Consider the following 22637-nt stretch of genomic DNA (forward strand, 5'->3'; position numbering starts at 1 on the left):
GTTCTGCAGAAGTAGTATTACAGAGCAGTCTTGATAGGTCACTGTTTTGAGCATAAGGGAAAACAATTCAGCTTTTTATAAATATTTATAGAACTGTCCTGTTTGAATTGTTTGTACATTTTTGACTTACAGAAATGGCTGTTCAAGCTGAGGATTATTCAAATGATGATGTAGTGGGTAAGTTAATCTTAAGTGCTTGTGTTTTTTTCCCCAAAAAATGAAGTTATAGCTACATGGAAAGTTTGTAAACAAATTAATTTGTGGAGAGGAGTGAAGGGATATCATTATTGTCATTTAAAGTTGCTTCCTGTTTTTGAAGCAATAATTTTTATCTTCTACTGGATAAATGCTAGTAATAGTTACTGGGTTATACAGAAGCATTCCAAATAAAACTGTGAGCAGTTTTAATTTACAACTTAATTTTTAATGTTTTCAGACAGAGCTGAATAATTTTGTTTTAAGGGAAATATAAAAATTTCTGGTCTCAAAATATGTGCATACTTCCTTTCTAGAGTAACTGATCATGGGTGGTGATATTGTCACTACTCTGTGTATCAGTCAGATCTATTGAAGTCCGACTGCGGCATGTTCTTTGGCCACTGGTCTGGAAATAGGACTGTTTTGTCATGCCATTACATTTTTCTTGATGTAACTGATTTTAAGAACAACAGCAGTTCCAGCTCTTCCATCTGTTGCCTGACAGTACTAACCATACAGTTTACCCAAACCATTTTTAGAATAGCTAAATGGCTTCTGAATTTGAAGACTGCATATTGTTACATGTCATCTGCTTTTTGGAGTTAATTATTACAAGTTGCTAATTTGTTCTTCATAACAAAGTAGTTGTGTTGAGTGAAACACTGAGCCGTATCTCGGGGCAGTATATCACAGAAGCTGCAATCTAGGAGCCTTGAGAGCCGTATTTCTGTTTTGTTTTGATTAGCTTGAGCACCTTTCTGGGTTAGTTAATCTTTGCAATATGCAGAAGATCTTAAGTGGTGTAGTGCCCAGGTAGTTCTGTTAGGTTTTGTTTTTCCTTGCGGGAAAGGGAACTTGTATTTGGTTCTTGGGCATGCCAAAAGTAGCCAGAGAAGTGAAAAACATTGGAGTCCTTTGTGGTTGCCCAGTACAGATTGGAGGCATGGTTTAGTTCATGTTTTAATTTACATGCTGAACCTTAACTGAGGTGATTTGAAATGCTCATATTAATACGTAACTGTTGTCTGTGAGGCCTTTCTAACCTGTTTATCATAACAGCCACATAGGGTGTAGAAATGCTTGAAGCCATAGGTGTTGATTAATAGATGCCTTATCTAAAAATGTTTTGTTTCATAATGAATATGAAATATTTTTAACCACAGCTTATAGTCAATGTAGGAATAAGCAGTAGTTACCTTTGACAGCATAGGCAAGAAGTTCAGCAAAGGTAGTGTTCAGTTGGTTTGTTGTGCTTTAAGTTGGAACTGTAGAACAAGATAAGATGTTTTCTCTCAGAAAATGTTGCTCCTTAAAGTTAAAATAACAAAAAGGCCCTTACAGGACTACTGCAAAATTTCAACAGCAGATAATTCCACTGCACAGTGTCAGTTGTATTGATATGAGGATACTGAGATGATTTCTTGACTTACTTATATTATTTTAAAACTAAGTTCAGAATCCAAGTATCAACTTGAAATCTTTAATTTTTGTTTTCATGGACCATATTTCTATCACTTTTTGTACTGTAATTTATGGCTCAGTCTTGCAGCAGTAAACGAATTTCCTACCTTCACCAAAAAAACCCAAGTTTATGTGTATTGTGCAGTAGTGGAAGGTTTCCAAATATTCCATTTAGAATCATAGAATCATTTAGGTTGGAAAAGACCTTTAAGATCATCAAGTCCAACCGTTAACCTAGCACTGCCAAGTCTGCCACTAAACCATATCCCTAAGCACCACATCTACACATCTTTTAAATACCTTCAGGGACGGGGACTCAACCACTTCCCTGGGCAGCCTGTTCCAGTGCTCGACAACCCTTTTGGTGAAGAAATTTATATTAATATCCAACCTAAACCTCCCCTGGCACAGCTTGAGGCCGTTTCCTCTCGTCCTATCACTTGTTACTTGGGAGAAGAGACCGACCCCCACCTCGCTACAACCTCCTTTCAGGTAGTTGTAGAGAGCAATAAGGTCTCCCCTCAGCCTCCTTTTCTCCAGGCTAAAAAACCCCAGCTCCCTCAGCTGCTCCTCATAGGACTTGCTCTCTAGACACTTCACCAGCTTTGTTGCCCTTCTTTGGACACGCTCCAGCACCTCGATGTCCTTCTTGTAGTGAGGGGCCCAAAACTGAACACAGTACTCGAGGTGCGGCCTCACCAGTGCAGAGTACAAAGGGATGATCACTCCTTTAATTGCAGGTGGACTTTCAAATAAGATGGTGGAATTGAACCTAGTTGTCCACCCTCCTTTTATTGTGTTGTGATATAAAGAGAGTCCTTGTTGTTTTCAAACACTGTTAGAATCAAAAATAACTTGTTTTACTCTGAAATAGCATGTATTTCTGCTCCTTTCAAAAGGTTTTTTAGATTTATTTTTCTCACCTTCAATTGTTCTAAAAGCTAGTGCCACACACTTTTTAAACCACGAGATTAGCCTTCAAGGGTATGTTAGCTCTATCCTGGTGTATCTTGTGGAAATAGATAATAGCATCACTGGAAGGAGTGAATATTTTCTTTTTCTCCTCACAGGAAAAAGGTGAAAGCATCTATCAAAACCTATTTATTCAGTTATCAAACACACATGTAACTATTAGATGTAGTACCATGTATGTGATTCTTCCTTTAGGAAGTAGAAAATGAAAATAATTTGATCAGCACAAAATCTGCAACAGTGTGCTAACATACTCAAGAATCTTTAGAAATTTGTGTAATTATGTGGCAACCACTTTGAAGGCAGAAGAATCATTATCAGTTTTTGTAAAAAACTTATTGTGTCAGCACATAAAGTAGAATTCAAATACAATCTCTGAAAATTGAGAAAAGAAACAGGGGATGTATGTAAACTACTGACCAGAAACAAAAATTTAATCAGTAATAAATTATTATTTTTTCCTACTATTAAGTATGTTTACCTGCCTTTTTTGGTTGTGAAAATTTCAGTTTGAAGGCAACATTATTCTCACATTTTCCTCTTAGAGTACGAAATACATATTTACCAGGGATATTCTTTTTTTATGCGTGATGGAGGATTCAGTATGGGGTTTCTTTGTTGTCAGAAGCCTTTTCTTCTTTGTTCATGTGATTTCATTTCACCAGGTATTCAAAGCTAGTATTTCCTGTTGTTTCAGCAATAATAATATTAAAGTTCATTGTATTAGAGACAGTCAAGAACTCTATTCTGAATTAACACCTATATACACATATGCACTCTTTACATATATGAAAGACTTATCAATTTATGTAATCAACATAACTTCAGGTAGTGTAAAAGATACTCAGAAATGTCACTATAGTGTCCTTATTCTTAGGGACTACAAATTCAGGCAACTTTATTTGAAACATGGTGGCACCAGTTTGTATTGGGTTAGGAGCAGCTGTTTGATATTTATCTGAAACACAGGAACTTATTTGTTTTGGGAAGAAAACAGGAGATAGTTCAGAGGATGAATTTAGCTGTCGGGAACATTCTCACATCGCCAGTGAAGAGATTGGGTGTGGGACAAATACACTGGAGTGCAAGTTAAAAGTTTTTTGCTGACTTCAGGGCATATCACCAAAAAAAAAAAAAAAAAGGCAACTGCATCTTTAGGTATCTGTGTGTACTGTTTTCCAATTCTCTAAGTTTACTTCTAAAATTATTACCAATATTATTTTCCAGCAGTAGGCTATTTTGCCTGCAGTTATAGTCTGTACTTTTGTAAGCTAATGCACTTGAGTGGTATGGTAGGCCAGCTTGAAGTATTACTGATGTAGGATTTGGGGCTAATCCTGTTTTGCACTGGCACGTAAATTGCAGTGGTTGTGATAGAGTGGTACTTGTTGGAGAAACAGTTTAAGGGAGACATATTACAGTTTTTTGGGATACCTTTACTCTGTATTTGGATTTTGATCCCTCTTGTATATGTTCAGATTAAAATATCTAAGGGTTGTTTCCCCTCCCCCCCGCTTTCATCTTGTATCTTTGACATTTTTAAAACCCTACATTTATTTTACCAACTGCTGAAATCCCCTATGTGTAGAGAAGTTTCCACTTTGCCCCTTCCTCACTCCCTGGCTCCTCTTTTCCAATTGTATGTGTCCTTGACTTTAAAAAAAAAAATTGTTTTAATGTATTTGTGACATGGCCTAGATTTCCTTTACAAGGTAAATGAAGTGCCATATGCTGAGAAAAAATTTACTGCTTAGATAGATATTTAAAAGTTTACATTTCCCACCTTATACAGCAACTTTGTGTATATTCATTATGATAGCTCCTAGAAATTATAGCTTTCTCAAATTAACTAATCTGATACAAAGTTGCACTTTTTTATCATTTAAGATTTTTTCTGTTTGTTTTAGAGTAAGCTGTGTTTTGGTTGGTCCTTTAATGTAGATTTCCCCTTATTTTTTCAGATACTTAAAGCTTCAAAAGAAAAGTCCCTACATCAGGAGGACCAGCCCCAACCATACGCTACAAAAGGGGAGCAGATGGTTGTAATAGATCTTATGATGTAATTACCAAGCAGTTCAGGGTTTGGGGAACGAACACTAAGATATTGTAAATGGGTTGTAGCCAACTGTCATTTTAGTAAGCTTTTTTAACACTTGGATGTTTAATTTACATTCCTGTCTGATTTTTTTTTTTTTTTTTGGTCAAGTTTAGTGAATTCGTTATTTTTCTTCTGTGTTTGTGACAGAGTTGCAACTTTGGGCTGCATTTCATATGTGCTGTTCAAGCAATTGTTAATATTCTATTTATAATGTGGCAGCAAGTGCATTTTTTCAGATTTTAATATATATCTTTTGTTGTGGATTCATACAGTATGTACAGAGCAGCTTGGTCAAATGAAACTTATAATATTATGAATTTTTAAATGTTTTATAACTGCTGATATAGCATACAGCCTAACTGCATTTTATAGAAAACACTAATCAGGCGCACACTATCCTGTGAAGTTTGACTTGTATCTCTTTGCACTGATGTTATGTCAACGGTTATACTACATGAATTTCAGGTGATTTTTAAAATAGTTTAACAAGATACAAAATGTGTATGTTTAATTCATACTAGTAAAAGGGCAGATTACTAAATTGCTTTTTCCAGAAACCCTTTATGAGTGAATTAGAACTTTTTCTTTATGCACATTTGCTTTTTAAAGCAAAAATGTCTAGAAACTATATAATAGCCTGGCAGGGAGTCAGTGTAGATTACCACAAAACAGAGTTGCTGGAATCAGGTTGAGCTCAGTAAAATTCTTCTAGTTTGGCTACCAGTATAATGATCTCAAAGCTGGATTTAGTAAGCTTTATAATCAGTAAATTATTACAAAAGTAAAATTTGCTCAAATACTTGACTTGTAAATTTTATTTAAAAAAAAAATAAAAAGAAGCTTTGGAAATTCAACCTTAAGAAAAATAGGGTATCAAAATTTACAGTCGTAAATGCTCTTGTAAATGGTACGTCTGAAATTTAGACTTTGAGTGATTTAGAATTTTAATATAACAGGTGTACTTTTTACCTGTTCTGTGCTGCTGTTCCACAATTACAAAGACATATTTTATTCTTTGGCATTTTGCATGTGTTCCTTTTTGGCTCAGGAATAATTGCTGTGATTTTAGGAAATTGCCAAGCCTGATATGGGAGCTTAGAAGAAATAAAATAAGATAAATTTTTAAGAAGAAAAATCAATTTGGTAACCCTAACAGCGGTTGCCTTTTGGTTGACAGGGAGATTTTAAATTTCTGTAACACTGTTTTGAAGTCAGGTTTTTAGTTGCTTACATTTGTAGTGAAAGGGGCATCATATATGCTTGCCTCTTTTTGTTTGGGATTTCAGTAAGTCTCAACATAGGTGAGTGTTACATCTGATCAACAAACACAGAAGATGTCCCAAAGTGATTTCTTTAGACTTTTCAGGAAAGCAATAATACTCTTAGACTGTGATGTGGTTTGGGATATTCTAGTACAATTACCTGTGATTGTGAATTGCAGAGCAATAATTTTTACAAAGCCATATTTTGTGAGGAAGTTTGGAAATAATTTTAGAATGGTGAATGGAGGACTTTTTATATAACAGTGGCAGCCTATTTGTAGAATTATGGGACTGTGAGAGTATATTATGCTGTGATCAAATCTTAAGTATTTTGTAACAAGGTATGTGATTTTACGTGCTTCATGTTTACAAAAATATGCCAAGCTGAGCAAGGTCAAGAGGACTATTAAAAAATGTATATTTAATCTGTTTTAATGTTTGGCAGCAATAAAACACAGAAGAATATCTTTGTCTTTCTAGTGTCATTATTTTTTTCCAAGATGTGGTAAATATTAACTATGGGGATAAATATTTGCCTCAGCCACTAATTAATATTATTTTTCAAAGTAATAATTTTGAATGTTTAAAAATAGATTTGAAAGTATTATTTACAAAGAGGAATAAATATAGCAAGTAGAAGTAGTTTTTATTTCTGGGTGGTATTATGTGAAGGAAATGGGCAATATTCTAAGGTCTGTCTCTTCTATAATTGTCTTGTGCTGCTTCTTTTGGAGTATTAGCTCTTCTGCAACCAATTTGGCCTGAATTTTGCCCATGATATGTAATTTCTATTTGTGACTTAAAATGTATGAGATATCACTCTTTAACAAAGGTGTATGTGTGTGGGCAGTATGATATCTACCTTTCATAGAGAAATATTCTAGGTTATGGTCCATATTTTAAATCAGAAGTCTAGCAAGGCTATTATGTCTGTGCAGTTCTCTGTTTGAAAACAAAACTCTTCCGTGACCTTTTCAGTTTTCAAACACCTCCATATTCTTATGATGAAATATTGCTGAATAAATAACTGTAGTTTAAGAAGTCAAAAGGTGACATCTTTCTTTATGTTTTCACATGGCTACGTTGCTTCTTGCTGTATCTCAGTGAGTCTATGAAATCTTGGATTCAGTTGCTTTTTTTGGAAATCACAGGAAGAAATACCAATAAGGAAAGCAAAATTTAAATAAGAGTAGGATACTAAAGTTGTATTTTAACATTGAAAATTTACTACAATTTTAAGTGACTTTTTCACATTCTCAGTAATCGAAAAGGTATCATATCATGACACTGTTCTTTCTAAGAAGTAAAGAAAACAGATAAGATTGGATATTGGAAAGATACTGAAAAATATCATGTTTTTACTGAATATCATTGTGCAATTTTACGTGTTTCAAAAATTACATATATGTAAATAACAAATTGTATTGTACATTTATATTGTTGATTGGGAATCATGTAAAATCTACAAGGTATGAAATATGTTTTAATTGTGACTCAGATCATTGTCACATGCACTCACAAATATTTAGACATATGGTAATATGAAAAATAAATAGACTCTTTATAGTATAAACCTTCTTGGGAATACCTGGTGCATACGTTACACAGTGATGTGGACCCTTGAGAATGGATCCAGAGGAGAGCCACAAAGACAATCAGAGGGCTGGAGCACCTCTGCTATGAAGACAGGCTGAGAGAGTTGGGGTTGTTCAGCCTGGAGAAGAGAAAGCTCTGGGGAGACCTTATAGCACCCTTCCAGTACTTAAAGGGGGCTTACATAAAAGAGGGGGAGAGACTTTTTATAAGGGCAGATAGCGATAGGACAAGGGAGAACGGTTTCAAACAGAAAGAGGGGAGATTTAGATTAGACGTTAGGAAAAAATTCTTTACTCAGAGGGTGGTGAGGCATTGGAACAGGTTGCCCAGAGAGGTTGTGGATGCCCTGTCCCTGGCAGTGTTCAAGGCTGGGTTGGACGGGGCCCTGAGCAACCTGGTCTAGTGGGTGGCATCCTTGCCCACGGCAGGGGGGTCAGAGTTAGATGATCTTTAAGGTCCCTTCCAGCCCAAGCCATTCCATGATTCTACGATAGCAGTCCTAGTCTATAGAGATGGGTTAAAACAGTTCTGTCTATGATTTTGATCTAGATTTGTTTTTCTGGAAACAGAGAAACTGACTAAAGGGTGAGAGTGGTTTGAAGAGCTAAGAAAAATTTTTTTGTTTGAGCTACGATTGGTTTAAGTTGATGATAAAATAGTCTCAAGATCTATTATCCCTGTCTTTGAGACAGCACATTTTTAAACCTTTGTCAGAAACAGCATAATTAAAACCATTTGCACCATCAAAGTAAGCTAGGGATCAGTGTGGGGGGAAAAAGCAATATGTGCTGAATATGATGCTGAAGTGAGTTCTTAGTTAAGTACGGTGAGAGGCAAGAGAAACAAGATCTTCAGAGCTAACAAGGTCAACTTGTGATGAATTTCAAAAAGAGCAACCTAGAAGGAGAAGCTGGAGTATCTAAAGATCATTGGAGAGGCTTTGGTGAAATCAATGACAGCTAATTTAGCAGACTACAGGTTGAAAAAAGTCAGAGAGGATTTGGAGAATTGATCCTAGTACATAAATGGTTATAGAGAACTGTAGGTTATATGTTGCATGAGCCTCCATAATAAAGAAATGTGAAGCTGGACAAGAGATGGGAGATAGGAGCAGGCTTTAGAGTGATGAGCTCATTCCTTCTTCCTGTGATGGAAAAGAAGTTGCAGAAATAACATGGATGTCCAAGATGGGTGGAAGAGGATCACTGAGTGACCTAGAGGGAATTAGAGACGTCAGGTGAGAATATCAGTGTTGCTGATAATGGAGAAGATAAAGGGAAAATAGGTGGCTAAGTAGCATGCTGTATCATCGTTTACTATCCTGTAATGAATTGTTTGTGTGCTTTGAGTCGGTAAAAATAATAGAAATATGAGTATGTAAACCATCTGGAGCTGCATTATTGCTGTTTTTAAAATACAGTATTTCTGATGACATGCAGATGGACATAACCATTTTATTTATTGCGTGGTATGCACAAAAAAATAGAAACAAAAAAGCCAGTATGTTAGAAAGTACTGAGCAATGCTTTCACTAATACACTGTTATAGTAATAATATTCCTTCTCCAAGTGATCCCATACTATGTGATTGACTCTATAGATCTTTTTGTCATTTCTTTCAATTTACTTGACAATCTGGATTTTACGATGTAATTGAAGAGGTGAATGACTTTCAATGCGACCATATTTATTTAATTTACCATATCATAATCAAGTTAATACTCATTCTGCCTTGTGCTGAATATTCAGTCGTACTGTCTGCACGTTCGGTAGTAGCAGTTGTCAGCTTTTAGTAAAGGGTGAAATTAGAATGTGAAATAGTTTGATTTAATGTGTGCGCATAACCCAATTTCTCCATGAAAAAAAGAAATTTTTTTCAGCATTTTTACATGGTGTATTTTATTCACAATATAATGCTTCTGAGCAGTCAGTTTAAAAAACTGTGAAAATTGAGTATTCTGTCAAGATGTCTCTAATTGATTTAGAAATTAAAGAAAATGTTCATATATAAGAATACGTCAAAATTAAAGAGTGTATGTTAGAGAGGAAAATAACTATAACTAAAAAGCCAACTGACCTCTCATGTTAGTATTCTCTATTAAGTTTATTGGGAGGAAATATTGAAAGCTTATTGGGAAGAAATTGGAAAGAGAATGATAATGTTATAATTGTGAGGCAAGATGCTTTACGGCAGGATCAAAAAGTGTTTAGAGAGGAGAAAAAGAGGAGAGGACAAGCCTGTCTTTATATGTACCACCTTCACGATATACACGTACGTGATTTTGGTACGGTATGTAGTCTGTCTTTTGCTACAGAGTGTCTTGTGCTTATTTAACATTTTTACCTGTGCATTCAGATGTTTACAAAACACCTGGGTTAAATTATCTTAAAAGTGGAAGTAAGACAAAAGCTTCCAAGTCACTTTTGAAAATGAGACCTAGGTTCCGAATTGATTTTCGTGTTTTTTACATTTAATCAACTATATATATTAAGCTAGAGTTCCCAAGAGTTTTTAATTAGTGAACGATTTTTTTCCTTGCAAAATAGCTTGCATTGTAAGTGTGTATCACTAAAATCTACCAAATATCTAAAGGGGAAAGCTTATGAAATATTTTGTGACAGGAGCAATTATGTAATATTTGAAGCATCTGCAGAGAAAGGCCTTTTTATACTTTTATAACTATAGTTCAGACAGCAATCTAAGGTTACTTTAAAAAATAAATGTGAAACAAAAAAGTCCTGTTGGCCCAATTATATTTTGAGTATAAGCTGTAATTTTATTGTATCTCTTTCTTATGATAAAGTGTTAACATAAATTTATTTCATTGAAATTATATTTTTAATGTTCTAGGGAAAAGTGAAAAAGAAACTGAACAAGACAAAACAGAAAAAGGTAAGTCTGAAAGTAACATTCTGTTCTTCTGAAATTCAAAAGCCTGCTTTGTGGGAGGACTGATTTAAATCAGATTAAATAGTATTGAAGCTTAGCTCCTGTACATCTCGTGTGTAGATAAACTGGAGTTGAATAAACATCCAGAGTGCATCTGCTTTTGGAAGTAAACGCACAGTCGTTTCCAAAGCTGACAGCAATGTATTCCCCTCGTACGTGGTCACAGGCTGCTGTTAAAAACTTCTGCTGTTTCAGGAGTCAGATGTTCAGTGTTGTATTCCTAGTTTAGGACTCTGGAGGTCACAGCTTCACCAAGCTCCTCAGGTGTTTGTGGGTGAGAGGCAACCTGGGCTGCCCAGTCTGGAAAGCCGGGTTCAGCACTGCCTGTTGTGCTAAGCCTGGGGAGACAGGTGGCACTAAAATCAGTCCTCGTCAACTAAAATCAGTCCTCGTCAACTCCGTGTTTACCCAGTAAGGGTTTCTGTCTGGCTTAGGCTAGGTAAGAACATACAGAGGCAAGTTTGGTGGAAAAAAAGTGAGTGGTGCCAAGAGCGCTGTGAATCTGTTCTCCCTCCGCTGACATTGGTGCTGGCCCTGTGCATTCCCTGTCACTGCGTGAAGCTTGCCCAACCTCCTTTGTTGGGATCAAGGTTTGTATCTGCCCCTAGCTACATCACTACAGCTGGCAATACACAAAAGCTTCAGGGTCTGTACCTGCATCTTTTTCTCTCGGGTATGGTGCCTGCCATAAGTAGCTCCATCACTACTTCGAGATGGAGGAAAAGGGATTCAGTGACTCTGCTGGTGTCTGCTGCTCCTTTTTCATTCTCTGTTTGCATTTTTCTATGTGGGTGTTATTTTGTATTTGAGTACTTAGCAATGCTACTTTTACAATCTTTTGGTAAGGTTTATTGGGTTTGGTTTTGTATGTTTGTATTTTAAATATGAATTTCTAGGACTGGCAAACTTTAAATATTGTATTTAAGTATTAAATATGTCAAATCTAAGCATTACATTTAAAAAGTAAATATACCATTAGCCAGTTTGCTTGGAAAGCAAGGCAATTACATCCACATTTCCATTTATAAAAGGATTATAAAAGGAAATACCTTACTACACTAGGCTTACATACTTGATAGTAAAAAAAAACCAAAAAACCAAACACCATTATGTGCTAGTTTTATTGACCTGTTAGAACAGTAGAATAAAATAACATACAATAGCTATCCAGTATGGGTGAAAAGCATTCATAGGTAAAAATACTAGCTTGTTTAAGAAAATGAAAATGTACAGATTTACTGTTATGACTTGAAAGTATGACGAGGTGGAGCCGCTTTCCTTTTGCACCCTAAGTGCTGTGTGGTTTTCTTTCTTTTTAAACACTGAGCAACTAAATAAATTCTCCTGCTGACTCCTGCCATTGCAGATTACAGGAATTCTATAAATTGGAAAAAGATCTGGTTTTGTTTTCTAGGTTAAATTGATAAAATTTTGCATCCTACAGGGAAAAATAACCCTGCATTTTTTATGAAATTCGTTTATAGCTAAACGGCTTGTATGGTTTTCATGCAAGTTGAATTTTGTTGAACTGTTTAAGTTTTCATAGTTTGAACTGTTTAAGTTTTCACTTTCAATGAAAGTGTCTAGCTATAGATATCCTAGTCATAGAAAGTGGGTTAAAGTACTATTGAACTGGTTTATTTTAAATTACCCTAATAAGATGCAGCAATAAATGGATGAGAGATGTATTTAAAAAAAATACTGCACTGTGACTGTCTGGTATATGTAGAAAACTCGGAAATCTAAGGAGCTGGGAATCTGAAAATTCATGTTTGGCTTGAGTTTAGGGATTACTTATGATTCTGACAGTGCACAGAGATGTATGTGCAAGTCTGCGTTTTTAGATACTGCGACATACAAGCTCCGAAAGGCCTTCTGCACAGAAACTGTTCACAGCTTTGAGTGGATCTTACAACATATTAACGTTTTTCGCTGCTGTCTTCATAGTACTTTGTCAGCAAAATGTCTTAAAAATTCTGTAAATTTCAGTTTTTAATAATATTTCATTAAATTTATTAAAAGTCTCACTGAAACTTCTTCTATATTAACAGAAACTCCTCTGGAAACTCCTCTAAAGAAACAAAAACTAAACTAAACTCGTTTGTAGTGTACTATTACTTCAAGTTTCCTCTGTTATATTTAATTCAGAAGGATTTTTTTGTCTTCTGCATAAGAATGTGATCAGACTTTATACTTAAACAAGTAATTAAAATGGGATAGATGTTTCAGGTGAATCTGAGAAATAATTATTTAAAATGTGTCACAGGTAGTATAGTCCAGGGCATATATACGGTATCCATAAGACATCTTTCCATATGAGGTGGTTTTAGTTGTTTTTGATCACATAGGCTAACAAAATTTAAATTTAAGTAAGGCGCTTCATTTTTCTACTTTGGCTTATATTGGCATATAGTGAATATTCATTTATATTGGTAATGAACGGATATAAAAATGGAATAATCATTTTCTGCGGTGAACGTGTTTCTTTCATGCACTGGACATCAGCATAGGTAATTACAATAATAATTTTCTCTTTTCAAAACTGATAAAACATGAAAGTGAAGATGAATGCCATTTGGTTGGAGCACTCAGTTGTGTTCCATCAGGGACAGAGGTATACATAAGCCAGGCTTAGGACAATGTCATTCCACAACTGGGCCCTGCAAGTGTCATTCTGATACCAGGGTCAACATTCACTTTGGTTTACTCTAGCTGTAGACCTTGGAACAGGATATGTAGGATTCCACTGCGGTACCAGTAGAGATCTAACCTGTATAACCTGTGGAGGCTAAAGTGCTGTTCTTTTGGCTAAATGTAGGTTTTTGCTGTAGGGTGACATGAGTTGTCCCCTAAAGTCCATGGAGAACCTTAACCAGAGCTCCACTGGCTGTAGAAAAAGCTTACATGCTTAGCTCACCTCCGGCATTGTCACCTCAAGTTAGGTGGCTTGAGTTCCACCCTTGCAACCACTACTTTTAAGGGTATACATACTACCTATTGATTTACTTATATATTTGATTGTAGCCTGCATCAAATATGAGCTGTGGGCAGAATAACTAATGTTGTACTTCATGGAAGTGTAGTTCTCAAAGTCCAAAACTGCTGCATAACACCATGCTGAACTAAATGTATAGCACCTTAGAATATTAGTGTGTATTTTTGTACAGAAAGTCAACGGAGAAATTTATTTCTGGTCTTGTCACAGGGTTGCTTGATTCTAGCCTTTTGAACGAAGCCAAAAGATTTCATGATGAAAGGGAGAGATGAATGATGGAAATACATGCTAAAAATAAAATTATCATTTTGCAATTGTTTCTTATGATCAACATCTAACCAAGCAACAGTAATTTCAGACAGAAAACCCTGTAGAATACTTTTTACTGCAAGGGAAATTGTTCTGGAATAACTGCAGTTAAAGATTTATTATAGTCATTAGATTCCCCAGCTTTATTAGTCCCTAAAATGCCTCAGTTTTTATTGTCTGATTGCTTCCCCAGATAAGTTGATTATAGAGGTTTTGCCTGTTCTACCAGTACAATTTAGAAAGATCTTTTAATTATTGTAGTGCTACTGGCTTTAAATTGTCTAGACACAGTTACTTGTTTTTATACTTTCTAAGTTATCATTTATAGAAGCCCATAAAACAAGTGGATCACTTACGCTATCTGTATCTCACCTAATGAGCTTCCCAAACAACAGGACAATGACAGGAGTTTTTCATCATCATCAAATTCTCATTCAAGCCCCCACTGAGAGGCAGCCCAATTTCAAAAACTAATTTGGGTAATGATACGGGCCTAGTATGAGGAGGGAGGACAATTACTTGAGCAAATTTTGAATTCCAGGTAAAAGTAGTTGGTCTCCTAATATATATGTGTGTTTTTCAGCCCATAACTGAAACTTTGAAACTTGGACTGGGAAGGTGGGAGTATTTGAGGGAGGGGCCAGGGGGAATTAGTAAAACAGAAGGTCACAAAATTCATTGGAAAACTTCTACAGACCATGATTGTCAATATCTACTTATCATTGTCTTAAGGCGTCCATCCACAAGTTGCCAAGAACATTATTACTGAATTTGTATCACAGCAGGGATAGGAGGGTGTTTAGAAAACAAAGCCTATGGCTCCCTTGGAAATTACTTCCTTAGATTTTGACAGTTTAAGATTGAGAACTGTCAGGAAGAGCCTTCGCTGCGAGTGACTACGAGACCGCATCACATGAGGAGGTTTTTATTCCAGACTACATTTAGAGATGGCACCTACCACTTGTTTATTTTTGTCAACGTGGGAGAGAAACAAGGAGACGTCATTATGTAGTTATACCCTCTACAGTTATATAGTTATAGCTTTTATTTAAAACTTAAATAAAACTTATCTGCTAGCGATAAGCACATCATACAGTCAGTGCAGCAGGATTGTTCCAGTTTAGTTTTCAATTAAAAAACTGGGGACCATGTGTCCTCAAGGTGGCTGTGAAGAACATGGTTTATCTTGAATCCTTATAAAGTAATTAACTAAAAGCCAGAGTCCTAGCTGCTTTCTGTTTTGCTTGCCAGTAGTAGCAGATGCAAGATAGAGGAAGCCACTGGGAATGCTCCCTTGACGTTATCATGACAATAGGAATAAATAAATAAATAATCTAATGACAAGAACTAAACCCCACTTGTGAGGTGGTTTGTTAGATAGGAAGCAGTGTCTTTCTATCCTCATGTTCTCTCCCCACGCCCTCAGAGAGATTGTGACATTATCATCTCGCCATTTCTGAGGAACTAGAAATTTCATTAGAAGACACGTTTAACAAGAAATACTCATGCTGATAGTGTAATATGGACTCTCGTAATCACAGAGGACTACTGACACTCTCCGTTGTCTACGAATCCTACAGCGTTAGTTTCCAAATATTAAAACGAGACAGGCACCCTTCCTCCCAGACCTCCAAGTTAGACCAAGCAGGTTGTCAGTCACCACTATCAATGCACAGGATAGGTCCAAGGTGCCAGCTCCAGTGCGGCAGGTAAGCCTGCCCTCCCACTCCCCCACTTTTCCTAGGCTCTGAACGTAAGAAAGGGAGCAGAGGGCTTAGGAAAGGGAATAGAGAGCAAAAAGATGGAGGAAGACGAGAAAAGGGCAGCAAGAACGGGTGGAAAACTGCCTGAGCTAGTCCCAGTTGAGATTTCTTCCTGGCCACAGTTGCACATCAGCTAACAAGCTCGCTGTTTGTGGTGTCCTTCTTCCTGACATCTCTATCGTGTCAGAATAAAATCACAGAATTGTAGAATATCTGCTTCCAACTTTTTACAAGGCACAGGAGTGAGAGGTGATTTGTTAAGTGTATGAAAGTGCATACTGGTTTCGGAGATAAACAGTAATTGTTCTGGGATTTTTAATAGCAGCAAGATATTATCTCCCACTTACTTTGCTCAGGAGCAAAACCGTACATGTATCCTTTGATCAGAGGCTCAGAGTATGTCAGCAAGGACAGAACAGTTCATGCTATGTGTTGTGCTAAAGGTACCCCATCCTTTAAATGGTCTTTTCAGAAGACAACTAGTTGAGGTCTTTACAGTGTAGACAATATCAGAGAGCCACTTAGAAGTAACTTGATATCTGTTAAAATGCCAACTGCATGCTGTATCTTTAGGATAAAAAAGTATATTAATCATGAAAGATAATTATGATAGTATTCAATATTTTTGTCCAATTCTGGCTAATAAAATATTAACTGTTTTGAGACATCAGGCTGATGTCTAATCAGTCAGGTCAGCAGTGTTCGCTGCTTTAGGAGGATGAGGTTTTCCCTAGCCTAGCTGATTGTTTTGTATTTCAGATGAAAATGTGAAATGGAGAATTGACTCCCCCACCCCCCCCACCCCCCCCTTCTGGGGAGACTAGAGAGGATTCACTTACTCTGACACTGAAGTATTATTACTAGTTATTTCTGATATATTTTTACCAGTTTGTTCTCTATTGCTGTGGACTTATGGTCAGATGTAATCAATTGTTTGCCAAGTACTAGTCATCACTCTGTTTTTTTCTATATGTTTTTTTCCTTATTACTTCATGTAATTGGTTTGGATGCACTTACCACATTAACATAATTGGCTCACTTGGCATTTTACACCAATTTCAAGCCTTGTTTTCTGCTGTGTTATACAAGACCATACGGACATTTGATCAGTTGAGGATGTTTGTCTAGAAATTCTAGAAAAGTTTCATTCCTTGATTGTTATTTCTTTAGGCAACTTTTTGGATAAAAAGTTGTAAAGTATCGAGAAATTATGTTTGCCTTCTGTGAATAAAATCAACGTAGAAGTTGCAAAATTATTTGCCTGATGCTCTTTTGTCTGGACAGTTACTTAAGAGAAAAAGATAGATCTGCTTCAGATTAAGATTTGCAGAACTTGATTTTTGTTAATGTTATTAACCTTTTCGTTTTGTTTTTACAGAAAAAGCTAATAATAGCATCTGTAATTGAGATTGCTTTCTATCACAAGGCACTTTTTTTAATCACTTGTAGCTTTTCTGAAATTATACCACTGACACGAAAATTTACATTGGGAAAACTTATTTTGGAAATGCCTTTCTAAAAATTGATTTTGGAAGGTTTCAAGGAAAAGATTCAGTGACTTCACAAGATGTTCTTTGCACTGATTTCTTTGATTCTGCCCCCCCCCCCCCCCCAGTGTTTAAATGAAAAAAAGAAAAAGATTTTATTGCAAACTTAGTGTATCGTTTTTCCTCTGCAAGAGCGTGTAGTATTAACAGCTAAAAAATATTAGTTCACACATGCACATGCTGGCTAATAGACATCAGTGAAGAAACGTCTGAGTTTGTCCACTAAATTTAATTATCCATCCCCTGCCCAGGCCCTGTTTGCTGCTGTATCTCCACTTGCCTCAAAGTGGATGTCATATTCTGGTCTAGATCTTTAGAGCTGAGTAGGATTTCTTCTGATGCTATTCCTTCGCAGCTCTGAAACTTTCTGTGAGATCAGGCCCTGAAAGAAAGGAAAGAACTGTTTCCCGAGTCTTTCAGTGTTCACGCTACTGGCTTTCAAACAGTCTGCGGGAGTAGGAGTTGTCATCTAACAGTAATGTCAATGAGTGAGGAGAACAGCCTGGATGGGACTTGGTTCCAGACATGTGCATGTGGCTTCGTGTGCCAGTGTGGTGGCCAAACTGGGTTGTACACAATGGTCATCTATACAGTCAGTGGAGCCTTTAGCTAACCACCTAGTAGGCGTTTACTTCATGCTGAACTCACTTTTTAGGCTCCATTGACTGTAATGACTGGATTTCTAAAGGTTATAGCAGGGTTTAGGTGTCTACACAGAGAAACCTAAATTTAGTTGCCTTAATTTTAAGCTGTCACTGCACTGGCGATGACTAAATGAATGAACTTTTAGCTAGAGAGGTACTGCTGCTGAGCCAAGTAGTTGTATTGCTTTGTGCTCAGGCTGTGATAATTTGCAGGTAATTAACGCAGTGCTACATCGTGTGTAGACACAGGTGAAGTGTTTCTTGCAAAGGGATACTTATGTTCTGTTAGCACCATTTGGTATGGGGCACATGTAATTTTGTGACAGAAGAGAGGTTTTGCACTTGCATTCATCTTTCCTTGGGTCACTCTCATGGCTGCTTATAGCCTTAATAATTTTCTGAAGTATGCAGCAGAGGTGGAGAGTAGCAGTAGAGCAGATGAACAGTAACAGGGATTTGGGGCAATGGAGTTCAGGGGAAAAGACCCTTGAAGAACAGCATGAGCAGCTAGTGTGGGGAAGACTACAGGTATCTAAGAACAAGTTGGGGATAAATAGGAAGAGCTGGATAAAGGAACAGATTATGAACAAGCGTAGAAATGAAGGGGAAGAAATGTGGTAGGGCATCAAGGTTGAGAAGGGGAGAGGTTGGAGAAGAGGATGACAGGAGAAGGAAAGAGAAAGGAGATGAACAGAAGCTTAATGGTTGAGTAGAAGCTGCAGAACATAAAAGCACGATTGTTAGACAAATCAGATAATCTGCAACTGATCCATTTATTTTTGAACTTCAGTATTCTGTTGCTGGCATAGGGCTAGGAGGAATCTCAATCACAATGATGACTGGCACAGTGAGCTTCTGGGAGAATTTCTTTAATTAACAAATGAAAGAAGGGAAGTTCCCTGTGTAATTATTGTCTTGGCACTAAAGTGCATTGACATATAGCAGTATATTACAGAAATTGTAGAAAATAAGACTAGGTGGGACCCTGCAGTTTACTTTGTCTATTATGTTGAGCAAAGGCCTTATGAACTGTATGCATCGTTCCTGGCAGGTGCTTATACAACTTGTTCTTACAAATTTCCAGTAATTAGAATTCCACAACTATCCTCAGCAATCTGTTCTACTGTGCTTGCTCAGAGATACTAGCTCCAGATGTTCAAGCCTAATTTTCTCTTGTAGCAATTTTAAGCCTTTTATTCCTTGTCCTGACTATGGTGATATAGAGAACAAGTTATTCTTTTCATCTCTGTAGCTACTTTTTACAGAGTGGTATGTACCCCTCTTCCAGTGGCAAACTCTTTACTACCACCTTTTCCTCTTTGTTCTTGCTTATTCAGATGTAAATGTTGCCCCTCTGCCGCCCCCAACAATTAAAGACAAAATATTTTTAAACCATTCTTCAGAAGTAAGTGATTCAATCACCTTTAATCATTTGGTTACTTTTCCTTATTTTTCACGTGATGCTCTTGTGGTCTGAAGAGTATCTAGCAGTGCCTTCCTTATTTTTCAAAAGGTATTTGTAGAAAAAGACTGTCACTGCTTTTGGTGATGACAAGGTGCCTTTCAACATAAAATATGCCTGGTATTTTAGTTTTCATGTGCCAAAATAGGTATATAAAATAGCTATTTCATCATCTTTCATTGGATGACATACAGGCTATTAAGTTTACTGAACATTTAATACATTACTACTTCCAAAATATTTTCCTTCTCAGTTTTTTTTTTTTCTTCTGTATCTTTATAGAGAAGGGAGATAAGAGATTGCTTGTCGTCACTGGCCATTGTTTATTCTCTAACAGAAGGAACTAGCATGGAGTTTCTTGTAAGACTTCTTCCTAGCTTGCTGCTTTGACAGTGGAAACTGTTTTCTCTGAGGGAGTCTTCAGCAATCCTAGATAGAAAGCCTATCCTTACATCCAAGGCCATTATTGAAAATCCTCAGTATTATTCTTGCAAGACCGTAGTATGATATATAAAAGAATTATTACCATTTTAATGCTCAACCAGATTTGGACTACAAATCACCCTAGCAGTTGTGTGATCATGCATTACTTCAGCTACATGGTGAAATCTGTAAGTCATTGAAGAAAAACTACATGTTTTTTCCCCTGAAAACAGATAAGTTAACTTCTTTGTAACATTGAATTTAATATATTGGGTCACATCTGCTAAAAGATTATTACACTAGAAGGAGGCAATGGATAATTTATTAAAATACCCCTGCAGGGAGATAGCAGGCTATCTGGTTAATATAGAGGAATGCTTGATGGTTACACTGAAAGCTCCCCGGTGAATCCTTTAACATAGGAGTAGAATGGGAGATGAAAATGATTGCTCGTTATATAATGTTTACTGTGTTATATCGGTGCCTAGCAGCTGAATAATATTTATGTTAACAGCTCCTTTCCAGCTTTTCATATTGATCTCCTGCTGGTCTAGAGCTGGTATATAATTGTACTGAAAATGGGAAGATAATACTTTTTTGTAACAGAGGGTGGCAAAAAGGTTCTTCCAACACATCACCAAAGTCAGATATGAGGAGAAAGATGTCATACCTTTGTGCCACAGACTTGTAAGATTTTCATTCACTCTTTCTTCCGAGCTGTTTCTGTCTCATCTCCTTGTAAACTCACAGGAATTGTGGAAACAGTGTCCCACAGGCAGTAAGAGTTTCTTGGTGGGTGGGAAAGCTTCTTTCTATTGCCTTGAAGGAACCTTACTGTTGCCATGCTTACCGAGTTTGAGAAGGACCAAATGACTACGTCTTTCCATAAATACCGAAAGTTAGAAAGCTGACAAATAGCTGTCCTCTCTTAATGAACCCACAGTTTCTGTGTAACAGGCCAGTTTTAGATGAACATTTTAATTCATGCCATAGGAACTGAGAATTGACGTTTTAGTTGTGGGTTACATCATTTCTTGTATCTACAGCCTTCTACTTAGAGAACGGGAACAAACTGAGTGTTTGGTGGTGATGTCCAGCTGGAAGCTCCCCAGATCATGTACCCAGAGGAACTGACATGCCTCAGTTTTCTTGCTAACAACAAATGACAGTTTCATGTAGCAGCTGTGAGCTCAACCAACCTAAAAAGTCCTCAGGGACACTTGCTTTTAATGGCTCCTTGGGCTGATGCTTTCGGATTCATCCACACCTACTGTTGAGAAAGCCAGGCCTTAGAAATAGCAATGGTTTCTTGAAAAACTGAGCTAGTATATTTTCAGAAAAAAAAAGTATAAAAACCACGAAAACCAGCAAACCTTTTGCATGTTATGGATTGTTCTTTTCAGGCACAGTGATGTTATGTGAGAAACTTCTGTCCATACCTGTTAGTCACTGTGGATGCAAGGTCTGGGGTGGAGGGACCCTCGCTCTCACAATGAGAGCTGGTTCTGTGAGTTCTGCTGGATTCAAGGGGTATGAACACTTGGAACAGAGCCAGTGCTGTGCTCCTTTAATCACTATCATCATTAACTGCATGAAAATGCAGTAAAGACATCGCTTTCCTATGAAACGGTTAATATTAAAGTAAGACATAGCAAGACTGGAATTGGCCACAGACTGAAATGCATTTCTAGTATATTAACTATGGGGAATGAGCAAAAGACATGAAAACCATCTATATTATTATATTAAAAAAATATAATGCAAAGCATCTCTTTAGTCAGTTCAGTTCCATGATAACTACATTCCTTAATTGCATTATTGTGTGCTTGAGTATAAATGCTTGATTTAAAGTCATAGGGTACAATGAAATCCTGAAGTGTTTAGGGGAGCAAAACCTAATATATTAAAGTATGCTATTTGGTGGATTTTCCTTAAAAAGCAGTAAGCCCCTGTATGTCAGACAGTTTTTTCCTTCTTACCTTCTTGGTAGCTAATGCCTTGGAAAATTACAGTCACTTCTATTGTAAGAAGGATCAACAGGCATATAATAATCCTAATGCACTGCTTCTTTAGTACCTTTTCTTTATAGATCTTAAGACATTTTTATATTTAAAGCTTCATGCGACCTATGTGAATAAGTACATGGAATTTAGTAGGATAGCTTCAATCCTGCTTAAATTCTATTTCCCCCCACCCACCCCTGAAAAGCAATAGCATCTATTTAACTGTGCACAGCAATGCTGCAGAATAGTTTATAAAGGTAACGTAAGAATAACTCTCTCCATGCAGAGCTGTCCAAGTTCAGTGTCGAACATAACAGTAAAAGTCTTACCAGAAAGAATTAAATGGGGTCAAGTTTTTTTTATCTTGTGCAGAAGCAGCTCAGACTTATGAGATCCTCTAATGCTTGGTTGGGGTTAGGGTTGGTTTAGCATTAACTAAGGCGTTGATCTTTCTCTGAGGTTTAACATAGACAAAGTGGTTTGTCTGCCTAAAACTCTGTGTAGGATCAGAGTCGCAGAGAGAAAGTATCATTTAATGAATCATGCTTCCAGTAGCTTCCAGTAGCATGTGATGGCTCTTGTCATCCCTGAACAGTGCACCTGAGGACTTGGGAAGCAGAATAAAACATGACTAGTTACAATACCTCGTAGCAGTTATCCAAAATACATGCTACAGCATTGCAGGAATCTTGTGATGTTAAGCTGTATGGTGTTGGGGTTTAGCTTTATGCATGCCAGTTATGGCATTCCCTGTTTACACTTCTACAAAGAAAATAATAATTTTACTTCTTTTCATGCTATTAATGACTTATTGTCCATAGAGGGGAAAAACAGTAACACATAATTTAAGCAAAAATATGTTCTACTAATTCCAGATATACATAACTAGTAGTTACTTGTGTCAGCCAATATATATTTTCCTTACTTGTGTCAGAAAAGGTTTTTGGTTTTGTTT

At 36.7% G+C, this 22637-nt stretch overlaps 1 protein-coding gene across 15 annotated transcripts in view; it reads left to right on the forward strand.

Annotated features, from left to right (window-relative positions):
• The window catches only part of ASPH (aspartate beta-hydroxylase), a 117785-nt gene that overhangs the window by 53042 nt on the left and 42106 nt on the right, over positions 1-22637 (forward strand). For all 15 annotated transcript variants that reach the window (XM_087752574.1, XM_087752521.1, XM_087752529.1 and 12 more), the window contains 2 exons: positions 133-177; positions 10438-10479. In XM_087752574.1, coding sequence (XP_087608700.1) covers positions 133-177; positions 10438-10479 — 87 coding nt within the window. The remainder of the gene's footprint in view (positions 1-132; positions 178-10437; positions 10480-22637) is intronic.

This window comes from Nipponia nippon, unplaced genomic scaffold (assembly GCF_047370975.1).
Source record: "Nipponia nippon isolate SJK-2023a ecotype South Korea unplaced genomic scaffold, ASM4737097v1 scaffold_1, whole genome shotgun sequence".
Classification (NCBI taxonomy): Eukaryota; Metazoa; Chordata; class Aves; order Pelecaniformes; family Threskiornithidae; genus Nipponia; species Nipponia nippon.